General features: G+C 38.3%; 2 protein-coding genes across 4 annotated transcripts in view; both read right to left on the bottom strand.

The window, feature by feature from the left end:
• Nucleotides 1-17,746, bottom strand: part of LOC127429133 (prolyl 4-hydroxylase subunit alpha-2-like) — a 46,024-nt gene extending 28,278 nt beyond the window's left edge. The window contains exons 1-5 of one of the 3 annotated variants that reach the window (XM_051677977.1): nt 17,627-17,746; nt 17,244-17,413; nt 5,704-5,798; nt 5,394-5,490; nt 5,130-5,281 (exon numbers count right to left, since the gene is read on the bottom strand). In XM_051677977.1, coding sequence (XP_051533937.1) covers nt 5,130-5,281; nt 5,394-5,490; nt 5,704-5,785 — 331 coding nt within the window. In that variant the 5' untranslated portion in view covers nt 5,786-5,798; nt 17,244-17,413; nt 17,627-17,746. The remainder of the gene's footprint in view (nt 1-5,129; nt 5,282-5,393; nt 5,491-5,703; nt 5,799-17,243; nt 17,414-17,626) is intronic. The other 2 variants (XM_051677976.1, XM_051677975.1) reach the window with 2 other exon arrangements.
• The window catches only part of LOC127429162 (uncharacterized), a 166,742-nt gene that overhangs the window by 39,808 nt on the left and 99,369 nt on the right, over nt 1-27,565 (bottom strand). The gene's annotated exons all lie outside the window — the stretch shown is intronic.

The following is a 27,565-nucleotide window of genomic DNA, read 5'->3' as shown; positions in this document are numbered from 1 at the left end:
CCTATTTGTTTTACTCACAGAAAAAAAAAATAGCGAGTAATAGCTAAGTATACGTCTTTGACATACATCTTACATGTAAACAGGTGTTGCTTTGCTTATATGCCATGTTTTCACTTATAACTTCATGAAAAACAATCATAAAATATCACACTGCATTATTTAGAGTAGGTGATTATTCTTAAAATGAGCCCACACACAAGGTAATCGGATGCATAGATCATTAGATAAATCCACATGAAGCACAACGTGCACACAGCACATAATGTGCTATCTGGCTAAACATTTTTTAGCTTTCCTGGATGAAATGACAACAACGGAAATTATGTAGTATGTCATCCAGCATCATGGAACGCTAAACCAAACGTGTTAGGATTCAGAAGGTTGCAACCAGAGGTGAAAGTCATCCAAATATGGGGTGCTTCTCATTTCCTAAATTGTGTATCTTCGTTTCCTCGCTCCTCCGTCCTCGAGCCCGTGACCTGGAAACTGATCCAAGTTCACCATCATGAAGGATGTATCAATTCTCTAAATGCACCGTGAGGAGGCAATGAAAGAGGATGGAGGAAGCTTCTCGAGGACGCTTGAGCGAGGAAACACAGGAGCATCCTATGCCGAAGACTTATCGGTCTAAGCACCTGATGCACGTATTAATTATCCTCCACCTTCACATCTGACACAAAAGTTTTAATTTATGCATTACCTTTGCAGTTTAAATAAACCATAACTGACACATACTTCAACAGTGCATCATGAATTATTTGGATTTATTGTGAATATATTAATAAATAAAGTTTTACTAACATAAAAGCAAACACGCCGAGGTACTGCAGCTGCGCAAAAACGCGCTCTGATATGGAGGATGAGGACTGCCATTAATAAAAATAAATATATCTGCAAATAATGTAAAAAATTAAAAAAAGTGTACATATAAATACATAAATAAATTAAAAAAAAAAAAAATATGACAAACATAAGCATTTATACTTTTATTTCCTTATTTATGCATAATTCTATTAATTTATTTCCACATTAATTTATTCCCTAAATTGTTTTACATACAGTACTGTGCAAAAGTTTTAGGCACTTGTGAAAAATGTTGCATAGTGAGGATGTCTTCAAAAATAATTACATAAATAGTTTTTATTTATCACTTAATGTCATACAAAGTCCAGTAAACTTAAAGCTAAATCAGTATTTGGTGTGACCACCTTTGCCTTTAAAACAGCACCAATTCTCCTAGGTACACCTGGACACAGTTTTCCTTGGTTGTTGGCAGATAGGATGTTTCAAGCTTCTTGGAGAATTCACCACAGTTCTTCTATTTATTTAGGCTGTCTCAACTGCTTCTGTCTCTTTATGTAATCTCAGACTGACACGATGTTCAGTGGGGGGCTTTGTGGGGGCCATGACATCTATTGCAGGGCTCCCTGTTCTTCTGTTCTAATTTTTCTATTTGCAAAAGTAATGTTTGTGAGTCTAACATTTATATTTCCTATTGACACACATCTTATGCACATAAGACTTTTTTACTGTATATTTATTTCTACATTTATTTATTTATTCATGCATATATTTCCATATTTTTGTATTTCCAAATGTATTTATTTCTACATATATTTATTTCCACATTTTTTTTTTCTACATTTCTTTGTCCGTATGGTAATGAGGGGGCCGTGCTTATCCCTGAGGCATAGCAGTCGAACTCACAGTGCTCCAGAGTGGAGCTTGGAGGCCACTTGTATTTAGACTTTTGTGTTTAGGGTGTTGGTACCAGCACCTCATTTGTTAGCACCGGTTGGGGTGGGGGTCTGGGGCCAATAAAATTAAAAATTTAGGTACTAATAATAAAAGTGATTATTATTATTATATTATAGAAATAAGTGCAATTACCAATAATATTGCATATTTTGCCCCACTTAAGTGCTCATTCAATGGTAGGGAATTGATTTTGAGTTGGTATGCAGCTGTAAATTTAACAGCAAGGTATATAAAAATGTAAAAACGTTAACACCAAATTACAGTATACAGGGCTAAATTATTCTGACAGTGCAATTTAATTTGGACTCCTTTCATTGGGCTGATGTTGATTCAAGTTCAGTCATCTCTTGAAATTTTGAAAGCAAACAAAACCAGTTATCTTTTTCTATAATCCGAGGGCATTAGAAGAGAACAGATTTTACACAGAAGGAAAACTAGTTTTGTCAATAATTCACAAAGGTCCAGGCTTTAAAGCCCTTGATTCAATTTTGCATTTCTATAAAAGTGACTATGGCATTTTTTTTAAATGAAAAACAGTACACTAAACACAAAAGTCTAAATACGCGATATAAACATTTAGAAACTGCCATAATTGCAACAAAAATGAAAGATATTCTCTCACACCCTAATGTAGCCTATTAAAAATGTAATAGAGCCATAGTTTTAGTAGGCTATAATAATATTTATTCTATATTTATCTGATATACTATTATTAACACACTTAGTGTTACCATATTAATTCATGGTAATTTTTAAAGGGCGCTGATGTGTGAAAAGACTACTAATTTATATATGTGCATGTTAGTGTTTTCTCCTGTTCATTTGTCAATGCTTTTCAAAATGTCGGGCCGTTTAATATGATTTTAAACTAGTTTACTCACCGATGGTTTCATAGAGGATTTCACCAGAGAATTCTGTGCTGAATTCAAATGGTTTCTGCGACTCGCGCTGTACTTCTCACTGCGTGTCCATAGACGCTGAAGAAATCACTCAATGCCTGAATAACAATGCCTGAGAGCAGCTGATTGGAGCGTGTGTTTGTAATATGTAAAGTTAGTGTGTTTTGTCTATCATTGCTTTCAGTACACAAGCAAAAATGTAATCTTAAATATGCGCGTTTACAGTTGGAAAGATGCCAGCGGACAAGTACCGTTAAAGATTTACGCTGCACGTCGCAGTTGAGAGCTCAAGACCGGTCTGCGAGTAAACGCATCTGCTCTGCCTTCACGCAACTCTTTCCATTAATAGAGGTAGCACACAACGCTGTTTCGCTCCACTTTCGAAGCATTTGCTGGTTGATATTGCTTTACAGAAGCAGGACATTTCATTTGACAAATGCATCTTGCTTTGATTCCACTGTCCTCGTTTACTTTCCTTGGATCCTTTCCTCATTCCCTAAGAGAGTGGAGCTAGGACGCGAGGAAAGGAATCAAGGAAAGGAATCGAGGATGCACAGTTTTAGAAATGAGAAGCACCCACGGGCAGAGAGGATCTTTCACTCTAATTACATATGGCCACCAGGAGATGGCACCAAGTACACTACAGACTCAATGATGGCTCAAATGACACAGAATGGAACTGAATGAGTTACTCATGTCTGAATGCTTAGGAGAGAGAGCATACCTATAGTCATTGTTGTATGTGCATGTGTAATTAGTTCTTTTGTACAATTATTATGTTTTATTTGTTTGGAGATATTTTTTGGACACTAGGGTAAATTATTTTTGTAATGCTATAACTTTTACTCAATTACAAGTGATATGATTGGGAACAAAAAAGTAGTTTTTCAGAGCTAATTTATTTACACCCTAAGATATATAATGTCTTCTTAGGCTGAGAGTCTCATAATTTATCACAATCTATTTCACTAAAAAAATGTGAAATGTTATTTAAAATGATATCAAAAATTAACCCTCTTTGTTTTATTTATTTATTAATTTTTTTTTTTAGCTATAAGCCTTTATTTTTGGGCATGCCACTGAAACAGAAAATCTTTAAAAACACCTTCAGTGCTTAAAGGGCCTATTTTTAAAGCCTATAGATGTGTGCATTGTGACATTATTTTCATGACAATTAAGCACATCCCCACAACTGTCATAGCCTAATGTCATTACTGCAATGCACAAAAATTATTATATATTTTTACACAAAAAAAAAAAAAAAAAAAATTTACTCAAGGACTTCAAAATAAAGGTATTTTTCTGGATGAGACCATAGCTGTATGATAGGAACATTTAAACACACCGTTTTAGCAAGGCGCAATTCCGCGGTGTAGTATGGGGAATGGTTGTTGGTGTACAAACATATACATTCCTTTTTTTTATCTTTTGGCATGATCCTAAAACCTCCTATGTCAGACTGACAGAACTATGAAGTGAAAATGAAATGTTAAGATATCCATAGAGCAGTTTGTTGAATTAAATATTAAATATGAACCTGACATAAACATCTGGTGTGAAGTAGAACCAACACCAGCCAAAATACATCACCATTAAAAAATGAAAGCCTAAACAGTTTAAAACAAGCTCCCTCAAATGTCTCTTATATCATTATTATAATGAGAATTTGCTGGTCTCTGTATGGTAAAAAGTGCAGCAGAGTATGAGTATTTGTGTAGCTATTAGAAAGAGAGTGAGTCATTGCAGCTGCTCATGAATGCACTCTGTCACCCTAATGTGAGCTTGTGTGAGCATGTGTTGCAACATGTTGCCACGTGGAGTGTTAAGAATGTATTCACTCACCCCATGTGTGCTGAGTGACTCCAGCCAGGTCTCCTAAGTAACCAAATTGGCCCGGTTGCTAGGGAGGGTAGAGTCACATGGGGTAACCTCCTCGTGGTCGCTATAATGTGGTTCGTTCTCGGTGGGGCGCGTGGCGAGTTGAGTGTGGTTGCCGCGGTGGATGGCGTGAAGCCTCCACACATGTCTCCATGGCAACGCGCTCAACAAGCCACGTGATAAGATGCGCGGGTTGGCGGTCTCAGACGTGGAGGCAACTGGGATTTGTCCTCCGCCACCCGGATTGAGGCGAATCACTACGCGACCACGAGGACTTAAAGCGCATTGGGAATTGGGCATTCCAAATTGAGAGAAAAAGGGGAAAAATCCCTCCCCCCAAAAAAAGAATGTATTCACTCATGTAATGTAAAAAATAAAAAAGTATTAAAGAAATAGTTTGCACATGTTGTACTTCCAAACCTGTACAAATTACTTTCTTCCATGTAGCACAAGACATTTGGAAGAATGTTGATGCTGCTCTTTTTTCTATACAACAAAAGTGAATGGTGACTCTGACTGTCATTCTGAATTTTCATTTTTGGGTGAACTATCCCTTTAAAGCTGCAGTGACTATTTTGTGATAAAGCCATATACCATCTGAAGGATCCTGTAGCACCAAGCTCTCTAGTTCTGACCACTCCGTGTTCAGTCTCTTCATCAGCTTGTAGGCGTTCACCGGGTGACCCAGGAAGCCTTCAGGGTCCGAGGTGGACACACGTGTCAACAGATCCAGTTTATTAGCCCAGCTGCAGAAGAGGAAAACCAAAACAAATCAACACACAAATGAGTCATGGGTTTGTGTGTAGTTCTACAGATAAATGAAATCTGACTCAGAAAACATTTTTGTAAAGGATTCACCTCTTCACAGCTTCAAGTTTGGATTCCTCTGCTTTGATGTATTCTTTCAGGGATTGGACGAGCTCCCTCTCTGTAAATATCAGGTCTGTCATTTGGCCTATGGATGGAGGGGGAAGTTCTTCATCAAATCAACTATTCATATAAAATGTTACATTTTAAGGTAAACCATTAAAGGAACAGCTCATCCAAAAAGGAAAATTCTGGAAATCTTTATAAATTACTCATCCATTGTTCCAAACCCATATGACTTTCTTTTGTAAAACACAAAAGGTGAATTCAGAAGACTTAAAGCTAAAAAATATATGCTTACAAATTGATGTGAAGATTTCTGCTTGCGTGGCCGAAAAGAGGCATGACAGAGCAAACACGGTTATCACCAGAAACGTCGACATTGTCAAGCAAGACCTACAAAAAACAAATATAAAAAAAATACAGACATTTAACAATGTGCACATATACTACTTTATATGCCACTGGATATAATTTAGATTCTTGCGGTTGTTTAAAAACAGCTTTTAATAGATGTTGTAGGCAACAGCCACTATTTTGAGTTAAATATGGATCCATGACTGAGTCAAGTAGGGCATGGTTTCAACAAAACTATTTGGTGTTTAACCACAAACAGGTCAAGAAACAGCTGCTGACTTTGTCCTACTGGTGAAAAAGAAGTAGAAGAAAAAAAAAAACCCAGTGTCATTCACTAATAAATGCATTCAAGTTGAAAAAGTCCACATGCAGAATTTCCACCAGATTTACAGCAGGTGTGCACAGTATCAGTTTAAGCTGATATGATACTATAAACTCAAGAGTCATCATCTAACATCTACTGCATGCACACTACGACCACTATGAGACACCGGAATTTCTCTCAGGGGTTTATGCTGACTTCACATGCTATCGGATTTATCGTTAATATGAGTTTCCCACTTGGAAGTTGCACATGAATGACCCTTTAAGTCATAATTACGACTAGGAAACTTGGGAGATAATTTTGATACCCGAATTTCCGAGATGGGAGGAGTCGTAAACTTTCAAAATGCGTAGTGACTCACCTCAATCCGGGTGGCGGAGGACGAATCTCAGTTGCCTCCACGTCTGAGACCGTCAACCCGCGCATCTTATCACGTGGCTTGTTGAGCGTGTTACCACGGAGACATAGCGCGTGTGGAGGCTTCACGCTATTCTCCGCAGCATCCACGCACAACTCACCACTCGCCACACCAAGAGCGAGAACCACTAATCGCGACCATGAGGAGGTTACCCCATGTGACTCTACCCTCTCTAGCAACCGGGCCAATTTGGTTGCTTAGGAGACCTGGCTGGTGTCACTCAGCACACCCTGGGATTCAAACTCGCGACTCCAGGAGTGGTAGTCAGCATCAATACTCGCTGAGCTACGCAGGCCCCCAATGGTTTTATACATTTTTCTAAATTCAGCTAATTGTTAACACTTGCAGTTTCGGTCATATTCATTTATGTATATCAGCAACTATTTGATACATGTTGTACCTTTTTACACTGTAAAAACAGCTTGTATTTGACCCAAAATCCATTAAGGTCAGCAAGCTGAGTAATATGTATTATGGTGTCAAAATAAAAGTACCTTAAGGAATATGTATGAATGAAACTGACGTCGTACATGTTTCCTGTTCTTTCTGACAACAAAGCACTTGAACACAAAGTACTTGTAATTACCACTTTAGAAATGGGAAGTAGGATAAATCTGATAGCACATGAAAACAGCATTAGACCCCAAAAGATGTCTTTATATTCCTTCAGATTCGAGTTATACAAATGCAGGTATCTCCTGACCTTCTCACACAGGTGCTCGACTTACACATCCACTGTTGTTGTTTTACCTTCATCTCCTGATGTTTAGTGACGATTACAGTACATCTTCTAGCACTTCTTCGTGACAGTAACGGCTCAAATGTAAGTGTTGCCACCTTGTGGACCCACAAATTAGTGCAAATAACTTCAGGCGCATACACATTCTGCACGTTCAAAGACGTGCTGTTAAGGCCAAAGTATACTTCGGGTGTGTGTGTTGCGGATCCCTCCGCGCACAGTATGTGTGACGCAAATTACATCAGCACTCCGCCTAGATTTTCTTGTACTAAAAAAGTGTCACAAAGCAGTTGTAGTGTGCATGTGTCGAATGCATTCCTATTCATTTGCAGTAAGAAAAGTATACTCACAAAGACAACGCGGTCGACTGGGCGCGAAAAATCGGGCTACGAGTGATCAGTGCTCATGCACTCTGCTGATGACAAGACTGAATGCGGATGCTTAGCATTTGTGTCTGACCGAAGTATACTTTGGGCTTTAGTTTACCTTTAAGATATTAGTTTTATATTTTAGAGCCTAGTCAAAATAATAACTTTTATATTAAAAATATTTGTATGAACTTTACATTTAAACACGTTAATAAAACGTATTTGTTACAGTATAAAATAAACAAGAGCTGTTCAATTAAATTGAAATGAAACCAAACCTTAGTGTACTGTTTAGACCTTTATATTCAGTGTACAAAAGGTAGTGGATAAATAGGCTTGCTTGTCTTTCTACACAAGAACAACTAAGGAGCTGCAACAGGTAATTTCACAGTGAAAACATTGTCCTTTTAGTATTATTTGCAGTAGTTTTACTCTGCCTCAAAATCAGTCACATCTGCCCTGCCCCTCTCTTTGAATTCATCCAATGGAACTGAAGCAGTGTGTGTGCACTGCGCAGAAAGATACAAAAACTTTGCACTGATGTGGACAGTCAGAACACGTGTCCAGTGTAGTCCGATTCATGAACGAACGACTCTTCTGTGTTGGCTGTTTTGTATATACAGCACGAGATACTAACATGAGATACTGGACTAGTTTAGACCCATGTCTTTATATTTCTTCAGACTTAGTTTTACAAATGCAGGTATCTCCTGACCTCCTCACACACATAAAAAGTATGAATTGTGAATGAAACTGTTAAAGAATCTAATTCCTTAAAGGTAATTTTTTTACCTGTCCTGCGAACTCCTGACCGATTTTTTTCCTGTCAGGAGAGATTGTGTCGAAATCGTAGGTGCTCGTGTGGTCAAGGCTCACATTATGTGAGAGGAATTACAAGCAGAGCCGAGCAGCTTACGAGCAGCTCACGACCTCCTGATAATTTTTTAAAATGTCTAAAAATTCGGCTGCTAACGGCTTGAATTCGTGAGGTGCGCATGGTTGAACGAGCCGATCTGGCGATCTACCAGAAGTTGACCAATCAGGAGGAGACAAAAACCACAGAAGAAGAAAGACGAAGATGGCAGTGCAGAAGCGAATTTGGACAACTGAGAAAGAGGACCAACTAGTTCAACTTTTGCAGGAGCAGCGAGCCCTGTATGATGTTTCCTGTAGTGTCTACCATGACAGGGTTGTCAGAGATGACATTTTACGAAGGATCGCTGAAGAGTTACAGCTGTCAGGTGAGATGCAGTACGTATAGATAGATAGCTAGCTATGTTGTTTTAATTTCTAAAGGCTTTTTCATTCACACACACAATATAAGGACCTACTATAGACTTCTGTTGTTTCATATAAGGCTAACTATAATTACTATAAACTGACCTAACCTTAACAGAACTGTTTGCATTGTTAGTAGAAAATAATAATAAAACAAATCATTTTTCCAAATGAGGATGTCCCAAAATGCACCCAAAAGGAGGTTTTCTCTGATTTTGCTCAATTTTAGGAATTAATTAGTCCCAAATTGGCATTCACATGCACACACACACGTAAAGCCTAGCAAGGTAGATCAATTTAACATTGCTGTTTGTTTTCTTGTAATTGTTTATACAGTAGATGATGTCCTAACTAGAATGGCTATGCTGAGGACGCAGTTTGGGAAGCTCAAAGGAAAACCCAGCGGGAGTTGCTTTAAACAGCTAACACCAAGGCCAAAGTGGATAATTCAACATTTGCAATTCCTGTGGCCTTTTGTTTTGCACAGACCAAGTGAAAATAGGTTGGAAGTAAGTTGATTTACTAGGAAGAGGGAATAATGGGAGGGAGAAAGACGAGGGAGGAGGGGTGACAGGAGGAGAAAGTAGTTGAAAATAAGATAAGAAAAGAGGGAAGGCAGTTTTCCTTCTCCTTGTTATTGTTCCATTTTAATTGTTACAGTAATTTATTTGATCTTTTACAACCTGAACACGAGACTACTGTTCAAGAAGGACATGGAAATGGAAAATGAAATTGATCTGTCACCTGGTCCAGAGCAGGGTCCCCTGCAATCCTCTTTTTCAGACACAACTTGTGAAAATGAAGAACCTTGCTCTGCACGACCTTGCTCTGCACCAGCACCGTGCCAAGTACAGGCTTCAGACAAATGACGACAACACTGAGCTACAAAAAATAGCAATACTCAATAAAGTTGCTGACCAAATTTCCAACAGAGGATATGGGGGGAGTATTCATTTGAGAAACAGGTCGGGGAGGAACTTGGGCAAATTAAAATCCCACCCTAGTACTGAGATTAAAACGAGCAATAATGACTCCGATTTATGATGCTCAAGAGAGTGAAATGTCAATGCATCCTATGTAAACTCAACCAGGCTCTCTCCCCCCCGACCCCCCCCCCCCTACCGTGCATTAAGACCAGAGGAGGTGAGAGCGTCAAAATTCGCTCTGGCTGCCCTGCCAACAACGCTATCGAAGATTCGTGGACGCTCTGACGTAGTTGAAACAGGCGGCAACGTTCGTTCAGAATGCATGGTTTTGTAAACTATATTTAAAGGGGCCGCAAAACATCCAGACATGTCGACCGGTATCTTTTTGCTGACCTATCACAAGTAGCGTATATCCTCATGAAATCTTTTAAATGTGAAAGTAAGAAATCGATCGATGGCAGAAAGTAATTAAATATAAAAAGACAAACGCTGATGGTATAAATGTGTTACCGATTGATCAGGCAGCACGGTTTTGCATGCTATGGCGCCAAAATTAGCAGCAGTATATTATATAAACCATAATATCCACTTCATCAACTCACCTGGCACACCAACAATTTCAGATACCTTTGTCCATGCATCGTTTTTTAAATTTATATCCCTGTAAGCAAACAGGGACAGATCGTACATTACGAGAAAACCCACCACGGCAATAATTTGTTTCTCCTCCATTTTGTCTTCGGAACTATTGTTTGGTGGGAACCAAAGTTTACACTGTTGTGTTCTCTAGACTTTGCTAGAGCGGAGCACTTCTATATTTCAATAGGTTGCCACCGAACCGCGTCAAAGCTCATTACCATAATGTTGCCCGCACTTGAACTTTCCTCTGACGCCCACAACGCCCAAGACACGCCAGCCACGGACGTGCCACTTCTCGCCGCCGAGAGACGCTGGCTGCCATAGAAAATGAATGACTTCCGGTCGATCTGACGCTTACGACGCCTCTGGTCTAAATGCACAATTACTGTCTCAGCAACATACACACTGTTAAATCAGCCAGATGACACTGTGTGCAGTCAGCTACAAGAGCTTTATTTATTTATTTGGCTGGAGGCCTGTTCTGAAGTGCTGTAAGCTTTTTTCAGTTTTCTGTGTTGTGTGATGGTACAGTACAGCTCTATAAATGGTTATATTGAAATTTCCAATAAAATACTGTTTGTTCAGAAAACTTAAAAGACAGAAAACCTAAATACCCAGCCAAAACAACAAGGATTTTCTGTGAAGACAAAATGCTTTAATTTTGAAACTTTTTTTTTATTTGTTTCACAGTTTTGTTATTATTATTGTGTCTTTATTTTATTTATTATTTTAATTTATGATCTACATATTTTTCGTTCTTTTTTTTGGTGTAACTTAAGTTACATTACTTGTTAAAAATGTTCAACTTTAATCAGTTTTACAGTACAAAATGTGGCAATTAAACAAATGTGTTGATAGTGATGTGTACTCTACTTAATCATCAATTTAGCCATTACACATACTGATCTTGACATAGTACACTGCCAGCTGGGGAGACAAGATAATCTTTCAGACAGTCACATTACTGTTTTGCAGCTATTGTTGGGTTTCCAAAAAATAGCTTGAACTCTTGTCGGGTAGGTGCAGGTCCTATGCTGTATTTTAAAATGAATATTTAAAAGAAACATCACAGACATTGGAATTTTTTGCTAATTAACACTTTCCACAATTTCTGGGGAGAGCATCTTTTCATGATGGAATTGGTGATTGTAAAGTCTGCAGTATAAACATGAGAGAGAGAACTAACTAACCTTTTAGCTAAACACCAGTCATTACTGTCAAAACATTTAACCAGCCAGCTGAACAATTGAACTGGGTGTGGGTGAAATGTCTTGATCACAGAGCTCAATGGAAACCACCAAGAGCATCCACTTTAAAAATAGTTCACCACTAAGAAGAGACAAGGAAAACTTGTGCAGCTCAGTAAGGAACTCACAATGCCTCATAAGTTTGCCATTAAACAGGGTTTGTACAGATGCTTCAGTTAAATTCAAGGACTTTTCAAGCACATTTTTATTTGTTTTCAAGGACTATGCTTGAGATGTCATTAAAAAAATATATATATTTTGTTTATTTTAAATAAAAATATTTTAACCATTCAGTTCATTTATTTTTTATAAAACACCACTTATTACAAGTACAACAATAAGCATCTTTATCTACACATTCTCACAGTAACAATTCTTGGTTCATTCATGATGAAATTGATGTGCAATTGTAGTGTGCTCCCTTAAAACACACTTCGCTTTCCAACAAAAGTGAATAACTGTGTCTCTTAAAAGTAGTCCATATGACTCATGTGCTGTGTTCCTCGGATTTTCCCCCTTTTTCCCCCAATTTGGAATGCCCAATTCTCAATGCAGTTTTAAGTCCTCGTGGTCGCGTAGTGACTCGCCTCAATCCGGGTGGTGGAGGACGAATCCCAGTTGCCTCCGCGTCCGAGAACGTCAACCCACGCATCTTATCACGTGACTTGTTGAGCGCGTTGCCACGGAGACATAGCACGTGTGGAGGCTTCACGCCATCCACCGCGGCATCCGCGCTCAACTCACCACGTGCCCCACCGAGAACGAACCACATTATAGTGACCACGAGGAGGTTACCCCATGTGACTCAACCCTCCCTAGCAACCGGGCCAATTTAGTTGCTTAGGAGACCTGGCTGGAGTCACTCAGCACGCCCTGGGATTCGAACTAGCGAGCTAGCGAACTCCAGTGGTGGTAGCCAGAATCAAGTCACACAACAGATTCATGTGAGGAACTGACCCAAATTGCAAATGGGTCATTCTCAAAAAATGTTGACTTTCCAACTTACAAAATATTGCATTTTTTCATTCAGTTCAGTTTTTGCCTATAAACGCTGAGGGCAAACATTTTGTAACATGTTGACATTCATTTTTATTCATAAAAGACAACTTAATTGTTGTTCTTTCTTTTATTATTTAATTTTGTTTCACGAACGAAGCAAGTTAACACTAAGTTAACACTAACGAGAGTTCATTTTGAGGGTTCAATGGGGTACAACAGTAAATATTTTTGTGTGAAAATATTAGTTAAAATGTGAATAACTTTTTAACATGCTGGGAAAAATCACTATATGCATATTTAAGCAGCCTCTAAACTTAAACCTTAAAAATAGTTTTCTACAACTTTTTGTATTTAAAAAAATGTTTTAAATATAATTTTTTTTTTAACATTGATAAAACCAGTAACATGAAATCAAGGGACAAACATTCTTTTTAAATTATTAATAATAATTTTGTTTTGATTTTTAGCACACTTGTTCGGCCCTGCACTAATGCTTTTATAAAAAATAAGTACAAAATAAATACACAAATAACTTTACATGTCATAAAAGTGGTGTACCAGATGAAGAGGACAAGGATTTCTTTCAGGCAATTAAAAATTTCAAATATATTTTCTAAAAAATTTGCAAAATGGAGTCAAGCCATTTCATGTAATTAAAGGTTAGGTTATAAAATTATTAAAAATAAAAAAATTAAAATATTATATATATATATATATTCGCTATTTGAAGGCTTTTTCATGACTAAAAATGTCAAGGGACATGTTTGTCAACATATTTTGATATTGACCCAAATGTTATCAGAAATAACCCATTTTGTTAGACACAAAGCTTTCTTTACAGAAGGGGGCGCTAGACGGCTCACAAAACTGAATCCTCCATTGATCTGCATTCAAATCATTCAAAATGTTTTAGATCTCATATAATTTTTTCACTCTGGAGAGTAAATTGTACTTAAATCCGCAACAGCAGTATCTATAAAATATATTTTTTAAATCCTCCAGTAACACTTGATTGTGATTGGCCCATTCTGAACAGCGCTGCTAAAAGTAACAGGTGCCACGTGACAGCGTTGTCTATGCGCTGCCTGCTTTAGCAGTGGTCTAGTGGTCTGTTTTTCTGAAAATAAATGAATACATTTCATTTATTAAATGATTTAAGCAACGCATTTTAAGATTTTCTATAATTCAAGAACTTTTTAAGCACCTCTTGGTAAAAATTACCACTTTCAAGGGTTTTCCAGGACTTAAATTTTAGAAAGCCAAATTCAAGTACTTCAAGCACCTTGTACGAACCCTGATTAAACAACTATACACAGCCAGATTCAATTCAGTCCGTAAACATCTTGAGTTCAGGTGGTTATCTACAGTCAATGTGCGCTCAATCCACTGTATTTGACTGTCTTCAGCTGCTCGTTTCTGTTATGCTACTTTTTACAAATGGGGTAAAAAACGGAGCTTGAAACTCAAAAAAAAAAAAAAAAAAGTCACATTTTATTTTTAATAAATAGGCAGTGAACGAAGGTGCAGGAGGTCACACTAAATTTTAGGTCTGTATGAGCTGTTTTATATCCATTTTTGCAATCCTGTTATTAAAATTTGGTCCATGTCTAAATACAGTATAAAACCCTGATTTGTGTGATTTTGTATTTTTCTAGCAATAAATCTTAAATTCTATGCACCCGCCGGCAGATCCAAAGTGGGCGCTATATTGCAAAAACAGTTTACTCTTAAAACGTTAAAGTCTCCGTATACATATGTCAGGCATATGCGGTATCATTTGAAAGCTTAGAACATGACCTTTTCAGAGATAACCATTACTTCTGCATTTATATTACTTAAAATAACAAAATAAGGCCTCAAAAAAATTTCGTTGAAAATTAGCGTCCCCTAGAGGTAATGGGGTAGAAATATTTATATAAAAATAAAAGTCCTTCACATAGCACCTAAATGGACAAGTCATATATCAAATGAAAGCTCTCATTCTCAGGAATGTGACTGTACAGTTAATTTTGTTGTCAAGTAAAGGGGTTGCGTAATTATCCAAAATTAACAATCACTCAGTACTGGCTAGCTAGTTTGGCACTAAATGTTGGGTTGTAGTCACTGGTGAAATTACATTTCCCATAAATTACAGAAAAAAATAAATAGTTGTTTGATCATTTAAAATAACTTTGGTTATTTTATGGTATAATGGTTAATGGTATAATTTGGTATAATGGTTGAGCATGAAGAATGCAGTCAAATTTGTGAAAAAATGTAATAAGATTATGGACTTTGTGTGTGTGTGTGTGTGTGTGTGTGTGTGTATATACACACACACACACACACACACTTTTATTCACCAAAGTGGCATTCAACTGATCACAATGTATAGTTAGGACATTAATAATGTGAAAAATTACTATTACAATTTGAAAAAAGTATTCAGAACTTCTTAAACTATTTCAAAGAGTTCTCATCAAAAAATCCTCCATGTGCAGCAATGACAGCTTTGCAGGTCCTTGACATTCTAGTTGTCAGTTTGTCCACATACTCAGGTGACATTTCACCCCACACTTCCTGTAGCACTTGCCATAGATGTGGCTGTCTTGTCGGGCACTTCTCATGCACCTTACAGTCTCGCTGATCCCACAAAAGTTAATGGGTTTAAGATCCATAACACTCTTTTCCAATTATCTGTTGTCCAATGTCTGTGATTCTTTGCCCACTCTAACTTTTTCTTTTTGTTTTTCTGTTTCAAAGTGGCTTTTTCTTTGCAATTCTTCCCATAAGGCCTGCACCCCTGAGTCTTCTCTTCACTGCTGTACATGAAACTGGTGTTGAGCGGGTAGAATTCAGTGAAGCTGTCAGCTGAGGACATGTGAGACGTCTATTTCTCAAACTAGAGACTCTGATGTACTTATCCTCTTGTTTAGTTGTACATCTGGCCTTCCACATCTCTTTCTGTCCTTGTTAGAGCCAGTTGTCCTTTGTCTTTGAAGACTGTAGTGTACACCTTTTTATGAAATCTTCAGTTTTTTGGCAATTTCAAGCATTGTATAGCCTTCATTCCTCAAAACAATGATTGACTGATGAGTTTCTAGAGAAATCTGTTTCTTTTTTGCCATTTTTGACCTAATATTGACCTTAAGACATGCCAGTCTATTGCATAATGTGGTAACTCAAAAACAAACACAAAAACAATGTTAAGCTTCATTTAACAAACCAAATAGCTTTCAACTGTGTTTGATATAATGACAAGTGATTTTCTAATATCAAATGAGCAATTTAGCATGATTACTCAAGGATAAGATGTTGGAGTGATGTCTGTTGTCTAGATTTGATCAAAAATGACTTTTTTCAAATAGTGATGGTGCTGTTTTTTACATCAGTAATGTCCTGACTATACTTTGGGATCAGTTGAATGCCACTTTGGTGAATTAAAGTACCAATTTCCTTCCGAAACAGCAAAATCTGTACATTATTCCAAACTTTTGGTCGCCAGTGTATATATAATTATATTTTGCATAAAGAAAATAAAGGCTACATTTAGGACCATTAAGATTTTTTGCACTGTGACATTATTTTTAGGACACCTAAACACATTTTACTCCCCAATTCTCATTATCCTACAAGGCCTAATCTAGAGGTGGGGCTGGGCTGGACACTGACCCCCTAAATTTACTCTCTACATTTTATCTTACTCTTATAAAGAGATTAGTTTTAGTTTATTAAAGTTTACGAGTGGGGTAAATCAGAATCAATTCTACAGTCTCATCATGCTCCTGTAGTGAAAGCATGGGAAAGATGACGACATCTAGTACATTTCCTGTTCTCCTGAAGAGGATCAGCCTAACCGTTCATCTGCATGTGCCCCTACAGAATATCAGCAAAATCACTTCCACTAATTAAAACAAGTGCTTATACCCACATATAAATGGGTATATGTTCTTATAAACACGGTTAATTACAAGTATTATCATATATAAGATGCATTAAAGTATTTTGATTCCAGCACTTTACAAAACTATTCTCTGACACTTGCCTTTAGTATTACAAATGTGGCTGGAAAAGAATGATGGTGACACATTTAATTATTATATTAAAAGGTAAAAGTATATTTTTAAATATAAATAAGTATATTTGATCAGACTGTCACACATTCTCCAATCAAAGCTAACTTTTTATGTATAAACCCTTGAAATACTCTTACAGAAGGAACATTCTCAAAACAATTAAAACTGATCAGCTTGTTTAAAAGCTAGATTAGAAATAATTGAAAAGCGTCCACATTTATTTTAGTACTGGTTTAACACTAATAAAAACACAATGTTCTAATTTAAAGTTCACCAAACGCTCAAAGGTCGCACTTTCAGATCATAATGTGACATGCCAAGAAATTAAATGCGACAAATATCTGAATAAAACCGCTGTAGTCTGCAGATAAGATACATAATAATAAATAAAGAGATTATTTAAAGACGAAACTATACATCTATATGAAGCAACTGTATGAAGTAGTAAGCAGAATGAATCTACAAACAAAGCCCAGTTACAAGCCCTTACCTCCGATTCTGAGTTGAGTGCTAAAGGGTTTAATAAACAGTCCTCCGCAATGTTTGAGATGTTTTGCAGAGATTTACTCGCTGCCACGTACAGAAGACCCTCAACACTTTCCACACTCACAGTCCTCCTAATAAACGCGCACTCACATTCCCAAAGTCCACGACAAGCCGCTATATGAAGAAAAACATACAACCAAACAGACATTAATGGCGTTTAATTTAGTATCAGTCATATATGCCTAATATCCATGTGCACATTAAAAGCCAATAACTCTTAAATTGCGTAAAAGTGCAGCGTTTAACCGCAGATGGAGTACAATCATTGTGGATCCGTGTTTGCACGTCCATATCGCTGAAAGAGAAAAACGTTGTGGCAGGACTTACTGTACTCCTCTGTTTATGTCCATGTGAAATATGTAATTGGCTCTTTATCAAGACACTGACAGGTTTTGAGGTCTAATCCCGGTCAAGCTGTTCAGTGTCTGAGTTCGATATGGATCGCAGTCTCGCGGTGTGAATATAAAGTATTACGGTAAAACGCGTCATGCTGGGCTGCACGTTCACGTGTGACTCGCGACTCTGGTGAAGCGTTCATTTATGAGATGTTTAGCCAGAGCAAGATACATTAAACTTCTACGGTTTAATGTATTCAGGCCATATTGGGAATAAGTATTGCTTATATTTTAGCCTATAGAGTTTTTTAGGGGAGACTGGGACTAGTTGTCACATGTGGAAGTTGCCATTTCTCAGTATCACACTGTACATTTTAAAGGTGCTATATGTAAGAGTGACAACAAGCGTTTGAAATGGGTACTGCAGTCCAAATTCAAAATATTGGAGAGTTGTCTGCCCCGCACCAGACTCGAAACTCATGCGGGTTGACATGCAAATTAGCCAACTCAGCATCCGTTTTAAAGGATTTCTGGGCTTTAAGCTGTCTCCATCTTCCAAAGGCATTTCCAATATTTATCCTTGTTTTACTACGCCTCTGGTCATGGTGGTTTTTAGATGGATGGCGAGGCTTTTTAGGTCGGGTGGAATCTGTTATCTCTGATTCAGTTCATTTGCTGGCTTCCATGGCTGTAGCACGCAGTATTGTTTGCCTGCAAACTTGTTCAAATCTGGCAACCCGGCTGTGTCGAAATGCTATTGGTGAGTGGGCAGTGGGCGGGATCATACAGGCCAAAACATAAACAGAAATTCCGGCCAGGATTGGAAACTTCAAAGTAGAATATACTGGCTGTAGCATTGTTATCGGAGAAGCCAGTATTTCAACTTAGCATGTTTCCTAATTCTCAAAAAACATATTAACATATAGCATATTATAACATAACATATTAACATACATGAACACTTCAGTTCACCCAAAAATGAAAATCATCTCATCATTTACTCACTCTCATGCCATCCCAGATGTGTATGACTTCGGAAGAGGTCTACATTCAAGGTTGATTATGGCAGCACCCTAGATACTCTGAAAAATAAGGTGGATTGAGTGCGGAGAGATCGAGGAGGATTTATTGCCAGAGCAAGCTTTGTGTGCCTCCCCGCCTCCATTTCGAGTCTTCGTCTGTTGAATACGCCTGTGACCATCTGCCTCCCATGATCGGTGTGCATGGTGCGATCACGTTTGCCGGTTATGATGAAGACGGAGATGCTATATCACTCTCTGCATCTGAAGGTGAGGCCTAGTTTGCTGATATTTGCACCTGCGGGGAGGAAAACCATGCAAAAGCAGTCTCTGACGATGAGCTGTTGCAGGTTCTCACTCGGACAGTCAAGAAACTCCAGCTAGAATGGCCCATTCCAAGTGTGCACGGACATTCTCGATTAGATGAACGGTTCTTACCAAGCCAGTGTGGCTTTGCATCCTGCCGTCTGGTACAGTTTTTCCCCAAACTGCACAACCAGCTGGTCAAAACACTCCATTCTCCCTACTCTGCACAAACACACTTATCCAGTGCAGTGACCTTCACGGTGCTCGATCACATTGCATAAAGAGGCTATACTGAGATTCCCCCAGTTGAACAGGTAGTAGTGGCCCATTTATGCCCCTCCTCTGTACTGGGCTAGAAAGCCAAGCTGGTGCATCCATCCATGTCAGGCCAGCACACGTCCTCGCTTTTAGACAAGGCCTATGCTGCAGCAGGTCAGACTGGTTCGGCCCTGCACACCATGGCGGTCTTGCAGGCCTACCAAAGACATGGAGGAGAGATGCCCAGATAGCAAATATTTAAATGAGCTGCAATGTGCCACTGACCTGGTGCTCCAGGCTATCAAGATCACAGCCCAAACCATCAGCAGATCTATGGGTAGCCTGGTGTCCAAAGATCATCAACTCTGGCTCAATCTGACAGAGATAAGGGCAAGGCTGTCCTGCTCAATGCCCTGATGTCACACCATGAGTGCCTTCAGCAAGTGGTTTCAGACTGCTAAAAAGAAGTCAGCTCTGTGGCTCTGTGCCGAAACTGACTCACTCTTCCTCGGGGCAGTGCCCTGCAAAGCTAAGTGCCCCTGCCGCTCCAGCTCCCCAGAAAGTGTAGACTGAGCCCACGGTTAGGCCCCAGCAGCCGTGGCCTAAGTGTAAAATTCTTCTCTCAGGACCTCATCCCAGCGGAAAACCTCCTTCTGCGCAAGCCAAGTGTTCCTGATGGTCCGAGGACCATAAAGCAGGGACCAGAGCCACAGAACAGTCTACTCCGGCTCTGAAGAAGGGCTGGAACACTCCTCTGTGTCCCAGCTGATAGTTTTTCGCTCTCCCTGCCATCAAATGCCAGAATCAAGAAGATGTTCACAACAACGTTTCTGTTTGCGTTGCTGTTGGCAGCGTGCCCGTTGTTTGCCACATTCCAATGAAGTGTTCAGACCTTGTTGTGTTTGAACGAGGCACAAACATTTTTGAGCGGCTACACACGAGCCCCTGTGTCCTCTGGCCCAGAAACATGGCACGGTCTCTCTGGGATCTCCAGCTGGGAACTGAGCACAGTCGAAAATGGCTATGTGCTTCATTTTGCAAGGCAGCTGTCTTGCTTCAATGGCGTTCTGTCCTTCACTGTGATGGTGTGGGACACACTGTTTTTACGCTCATAGGTACAATGTCTCTTTGCTAAAGACGTGACAGAGAAAGTACCAGTGTAGAAGGGACAGGCAGGCTTCTACAAATGTTGTTTTCTGGGCGCCAAGAAGGACAGTGGGCTGGGTCCGATACTGAACTTGAGACATAAGCGAAGTTTCTGTTACTCAGAGACAGACCTTGCCTCATGTCCATCCTCTCTGGTTCACGTCAATCGACCTTAAAGACACGCACTTTCATGTGTAAATAGACCCTCGCCACAGGCCATTCTTGAGATTTGCCTTCGAGAGGAATACATTATACTTTTAGTCGAAAAAACCTGATAAAATGGGGCTGTGCTCCAGCGCCATCTGCCAATAGATTGGCGTGATTTTATAGGGCTTCAGAGATTGTCACTCCAGGAAGGAGTTTCCCATAGCATTAGCTACTGATGCAGCGTCTGTCCCTCCTTTCAGGGAAGCAAGGTTACAGTCGTAACCATAACATTCTGATGGGTGTTTGAAGAGTACGCATATGGATGGAACAGACCATATCTAGGATGGAGCCCTACATCATATCACCAAGTCAACACAGCGGAAAGAATTCAACACTGACTGATCTAATCACAATGGAGATTCATGAAATGCCAAATGGTATTAAAATGAACAGGAAATGGTGCACCCTTTTGAGAAGTTGTTATTTTGAATAAATATCTTAATTTGTTACTCAAAAAAAGCATCTTGCTGTCTCAAAAGTATTTTCATAAGTTGACACATTTTGCCTTAGCTATCGCCCCTATATCTACACCATATCACTACACTCGCCACTTTTTTAAATACATTTTTAACAAAATAATTGCCATAATGATTTTGTGACCAGAAAAAAGCAAATTATCCTTAAGAGGTGCCTTTTATCCCATTGTACCCTACTTTTGGCTCTAATAGAACTCTAAAGAACTTTAAAGACTATTAATGCTTCCTTCAGAAACCTCATCATAAGAGAAAGGATTCAAAGCACTTGAAATATTTTCTGAAGTTCTTTGCATACATAAGTAGGATATTTGAGGCTTCCTAAAGGGTGTCTGGAGGATTTCCAGAGGGTTCCACCGGTGTGGCAAGTGTGGTGGTTTTTTATGTTGGTTTGTATGTTCTATCTAGTTTTAAACTGTCTTAAATTAGGATTTTTGTAAATTGTGTCCTCCAAATTAAACATTCAATATTATCAAACTTCCCTATAGCTGTTGGGTAAACAAGTTGGAGACACAATAAAACCACACTGGAATACATTCAATAAAAAGATGAAGTGCAGTTTTTCTCTACTGGGTCGTAACGATCCCCTCCAAACAACTGACAATCTGTGAATAATTCGTTTTGCAGATTTGTGTGTAAACTGTCTGTTTTTTTGTTCCACTCTTTAAACACAAGTTTCCCTTTTTATCCTCTATATATTTACTTTTCTAATGTTCTAGTAATTATTGAATTGCAAACATATACATTTTCTCTCTCTCTGTCATTGCCAAGGGTCATTACTGTTTGAAAAGGTCTTTTGTTAACATGATGCAACATCTCAAAGAAATTAAACTCTTTTCTTCTCTAACAGTTTTGGAGTCCTTTTATAATAAAAGAATTATGAATTGCCCTATTGTAGGCTGCAAAAGGATTATTATCAAGTGCAGAGATCTATTAACAACGTATCTTAACAATCCTAAACAAAAAGTGAGTTGGTGAAAAAGTAAACACTTTTCTCTGATGGTATAGATGTCTTTGTTACTCATTTACTTATTCTTCAGTCAGGCTATAAACTAGTCCTTAACTTCCAAGGCATGAATACGAGGGGTTTAAATATGGCAAAAATAAGACTCTTAAGCTCTTGGATTTCTTACAGAAATCTCATGTTTATATTGTTCAATCTCTTTTATGGCATTTTTTTGTGTTTGTCTCTGTGTAGCCACTAGATGTCATGCTGCACACAGAGAACATTCTGTCTATTCTTGAGTTCAACATGCAGTATGAGGAATAATTGAATCAAATAAGGCACCATAAACCTATACTGGGTGAATCTAAAAAAAAAAAATCACAAAATCAAATAAATAAATAACAAATCATATTTTACATAATGAAACTGAACCCCAATTTATGACAGTTAAGCTTTTTTTGCATTGTGACATCATTTTCATAAAAATTAAGCACATTTAAACCATAATCTCATGACTGTAATACACACATTTTATTTTGTGTTTTATTTTATTTTGTAATTAAACCTATTATTTTTAATTGTAATACATTAATCTTAATGGTTCTAAAAATAGGGTTCATTTTAGAAAGCCAAATAGAACTTCTTTCTTTCTATAATATTTTATTTCATTTATTTCTTTGTTTATTTTTAGGAAAAATATGAACTGGGAATTGTTGTTTATCTTAGGGCATATTTTAGAAATATACAAATATGGTCAGTTATTTAAGCAATATCACACTCAAAATCATACTGTTGTTCTGAATATCGGCACATATTGAGCATGTGATATTGCTTACATAATTAACAAACATTGTATAGAAGTTGTATGAGGAGCCAATAATCTATAATATTCACTGGACATTTAATAGGCTGAACAAAATCTCTAAAATTTATGGTACATATAAAAAGTTAACATGATGAATTTTTGTCAACTTAAGATGAATATTAAATTGACTGAGAGCCTTGGACTGAGTTGCTGGACAATCAGCATCTTGTCTATCCATTCATTTAAAGAAAAGTTTTTCCAGATGTACAAATGTTTCCAGACATATATATAATACTCTGAGGAATGGCTTGTTAGTCGTGCACAAGCAAGGGGTCATAAGGTCACAGACGCACACAGTCGAAACAGACAAAATGAATAATGAAGCACTCGCGGCTCTGTTTCTTTATTTCCTTTAGTCTGATCACAGTTAGTCAAACTACATTTTAATTCTCTTTTCAATTAAGTCAGTCAGCTTAGCTTCCAGAATACAGTACAATGCACATAAAAGAAAAACAAGAAGAGATCCAAAACAAAGCCAAAACTGCAGGCTGGATTTCTAGTGACATCATTCATTAAAGTGAAAATTGGATCCCTTAAGCAAGGAGTTGCATGCAGGGAATTTGCCTGCCTTTTTCCAGCAAAAGCGGGATAGTTCACCCAAAAATGAAAATTCTCTCATTATTTACTCACCCTCATGCCATCCCAGATGTGTATGACTTTCTTTCTTCTGCTGAACACAAATGAAGATTTTTAGAAGAATATTTCAGCTCTGTAGGTCCATACAATGCAAGTGAATGGTGGCCAGAACTTTTAAGCTCCAAAAAGCACAGAAAGATAGCATAAAAGTAATTCATACGACTCCAGTGGTTAAATCTATGTCTTCAGAGGTGTTATGATTGGTGTGGGTGAGAAACAGATCAATATTTAAGTCCTTTTTTACTATAAAAAAAGGACTACTATAAAAAGGACTGCTTCGAAGGGCACTTCGAAGGGAGAACAATTTTGGGTGCCATATTGTAGGGTCATGCTCAAAATTAACTGCTTCGAAGGGCCCTTCGAAATAAATGTTTCTGTAGGGTTCATCTGATGGACTCTTCTCTCCCAATCGGACTGGAACCAGACCACATGTCATAAATCTACAGGTTTGCCAAGCATAATGTAAATGAAACCAGCTGCACCTGCATACACACTCTGGTTCTGTAAACAAAAACATGTGTCAAATCTTTACTCTCTTGTTTATAAAAGCCTTTAATGGGCTTTTAAAAACCTTTTAAACCCCTGACTTTTACTTCTGTTTGAAACTGGTAGCATTTATTTCAATGTCAGTCCATTTGATCTGTTTGATCTGCCTGATCTTCTAATAAAGGTTTTGAGATTAAAAACATTTTTAAATAAAGGAGTTAAAAGAAGTGTACTTCCACCGTGTCATTTCATATGCTGTCAGTAAGTTGGTATTGTACTTTTCAGTGTCAATCCAAACATGCACAAATGTACAAATACCTACAAATACTGCTGAGGTAAAATTGATATTTGAGTAAGAAAATGCTATATAATTTCAGAGAGAGAGAAAGCTGTAACATAAGGACAATTGTGAAAAACGACTTCCTGCATGTGTTCAAGTCATCAGCAGTCAGTGTTTGCAGACATGAAAAGTGCAGTTTTGAGGGAAATACAGACCACTGATCCTCTCTGCACATTTAATTCCAATAAAAAGTGATCATTTAAGCCCAAAGTCATGTCCTATAAACCCCTGGCCCTGGATAAAATATCCTCCACTCTACAGTTTTGCATGCATGCTATATAAACAAGAAAGTTTTTCATTTCTAGCTAACCTGGAATTACTTCAAACAAATAAATAGAACAGAGCAGCTAATCCTCTTTGTATAGTACTGCACACCCAGCGAACAATTTTTGGTTCACAGAACAGACATTCTAACATTTTCTTTTGGTTAGCCAAGAAAGTTTGTTTTACAGCAATAGAATGTTCCCCGATGTTCTCATTACTACATTATTCCGATATCCTTTCTACAACCCAGCAGTATGTCAGTAATCTTTCTACAACCTATGTCTTCTTCTGATCTGTTGTTTAAGTAATCATTAAAATAAGTTACACATCATCACAGACAATACTGAGCATTAAAAGTGCACTAAGAAACTTTTGTCATTGTGTTATCTTGGACTTACACTGACACCTTGGATGCAGCATCACTTAAAATCAATAGTTTTCAGTTTCAGATGTCATTGTAGAAATGTAATATTCACAGTCAGTCTTGATTACTTTAATCAATGAGTGAAAGTGTCAAATAATAGGACGGTTACTGAGATTAAGCAAGTAGTATTTGGCTGGTCATGTGATTCTAACATGGCAGCCCCCATGTGTGGACCCTCTCCATATAGAATAAAACAGCTTTTATAAGGTTTATAACTGATACGACTGGAGTCTTTATTTTAATGTGAGTGCTCATCATTTCCTACATATATTGCAAAATTACTAATTCATGTCTTTAGGAGGTAAACTTTTTTTAATGAGGAAAAAATGGCACCTTTAAATTAGTAAGATGTAACTCTTCCATTAATAATGTATGTAAGATTTGCTGGAACATATATTTTTGTATCTATCATTGTACCATTTGGAAAGCTTGACCCATGCACTTAATGTAATGGTCAGCATCATCCAATCACTGCAAACCATGTTAAAATAAAATTATACAAAATTCTGAATCTATGTACTGATTATCATTGTCCCACGTCTGCCAAAGTTGAGTGATCCAAACATCATCTACAACCTGAAACTGAACTTTTGACAGGAAGTTTGGATTGAATGCACTTAGCTGCATAGAACGCTATAGTGCCCCCTTTAAAATGGGTGTGTAAAACGGCCTCTGTAGCACCCCCATTTTCATCTACAGTCACCAAACTTGGTACATATATAGTTCTCACCAAGCCAGATAACTTTCATAATTATAGTCATTAGCCCCACCCAACAGGAAGTCGACCATTTTTTATATATATTTTTATATTGCAATCTCTGAACTTTTAAATACTCCTCCTAGGTGATTCATGAGACTGTCAACACATTTAGACAACATTATACAAAAACATTGAAGATGCTAAATTGCAAACATTTTGATATATCGAACAGAGCGAAAAATGGGAAACAGGAAGTGTCTCATATCTTCTGTGTGCAATGTGTGATTTAGATCAAAATTGAGGATGTTTAGTCTTGGGGGCTAATCACATGGGTTTGACTCTTTTGGGTCTCGGTCATAGCACCACCACCTGGCAGCAGGAAGTGTGGCTCTTACAACAGACTTTAAAATAGTCCTCTTATATTTACTCAAATTGCTTCAAGATTGTTTAGAATAATGTCAAATGCCAAATGTATGTGTCCACCTTGCATTGATTTCCAAAAGCCACCAGGTGGAATCGGACCAGTTGTGCTTGGGCCCATCATCGCTGCTTGCAGCTACACTGTACTGCCAAAAGTATTCGCTCACCCATCCAAATAATTGAATTCAGGTGTTCCAATCACTTCCATGGCCACAGGTGTATAAAATGAAGCACCTAGGCATGCAGACTGCTTCTACAAACATTTGTGAAAGAATGGGCCGCTCTCAGGAGCTCAGTGAATTCCAGCGTGGTACTGTGATAGGATGCCACCTGTGCAACAAGTCCAGTCATGAAATTTCCTCGCTACTAAATATTCCACAGTCAACTGTCAGTGGTATTATAACAAAGTGGAAGCGATTGGGAATGACAGCAACTCAGCCACGAAGTGGTAGGCCACGTAAAATGACAGAGCGGGGTCAGCGGATGCTGAGGCGCATAGTGCGCAGAGGTCGGCAACTTTCTGCAGAGTCAATCGCTACAGACCTCCAAAGTTCATGTGGCCTTCAGATTAGCTCAAGAACAGTGCGTAGAGAGCTTCATGGAATGGGTTTCCATGGCCGAGCAGCTGCATCCAAGCCATACATCACCAAGTGCAATGCAAAGCGTCGGATGCAGTGGTGTAAAGCACGCCGCCACTGGACTCTAGAGCAGTGGAGGTGCGTTCTCTGGAGTGACGAATCAAGCTTCTCCATCTGGCAATCTGATGGACGAGTCTGGGTTTGGCAGTTGCCAGGAGAATGGTACTTGTCTGACTGCATTGTGCCAACTGTGAAGTTTGGTGGAGGGGGGATTATGGTGTGGGGTTGTTTTTCAGGAGCTGGGCTTGGCCCCTTTGTTCCAGTGAAAGGAACTCTGAATGCTTCAGCATACCAAGAGATTTTGGACAATTCCATGCTCCCAACTTTGTGGGAACAGTTTGGGGATGGCCACTTCCTGTTCCAACATGACTGCGCACCAGTGCACAAAGCAAGGTCCATAAAGACATGGATGAGCGAGTTTGGTGTGGAAGAACTTGACTGGCCTGCACAGAGTCCTGACCTCAACCCGATAGAGCACCTTTGGGATGAATTAGAGCGAAGACTGCGAGCCAGGCCTTCTCGTCCAACATCAGTGTCTGACTTCACAAATGCACTTCTGGAAGAATGGTCAAAAATTCCCATAAACACACTCCTAAACCTTGTGGAAAGCCTTCCCAGAAGAGTTGAAGCTGTTATAGCTGCAAAGGGTGGGCCAACGTCATATTAAACCCTATGGATTAAGAATGGGATGTCACTTAAGTTCATATGAGTCTAAAGGCAGATGAGCGAATACTTTTGGCAATATAGTGCATATTTGAAAATTGAAATTCTTAAAAAAAAAGCATTAGTTCAACCCAAAAATT

This window comes from Myxocyprinus asiaticus, chromosome 38 (genome assembly GCF_019703515.2).
Source record: "Myxocyprinus asiaticus isolate MX2 ecotype Aquarium Trade chromosome 38, UBuf_Myxa_2, whole genome shotgun sequence".
NCBI lineage: Eukaryota > Metazoa > Chordata > Actinopteri > Cypriniformes > Catostomidae > Myxocyprinus > Myxocyprinus asiaticus.
The sequence above is the reverse complement of the archived record's forward strand: the minus strand, read 5'-3'. Positions and strand labels throughout refer to the sequence as shown.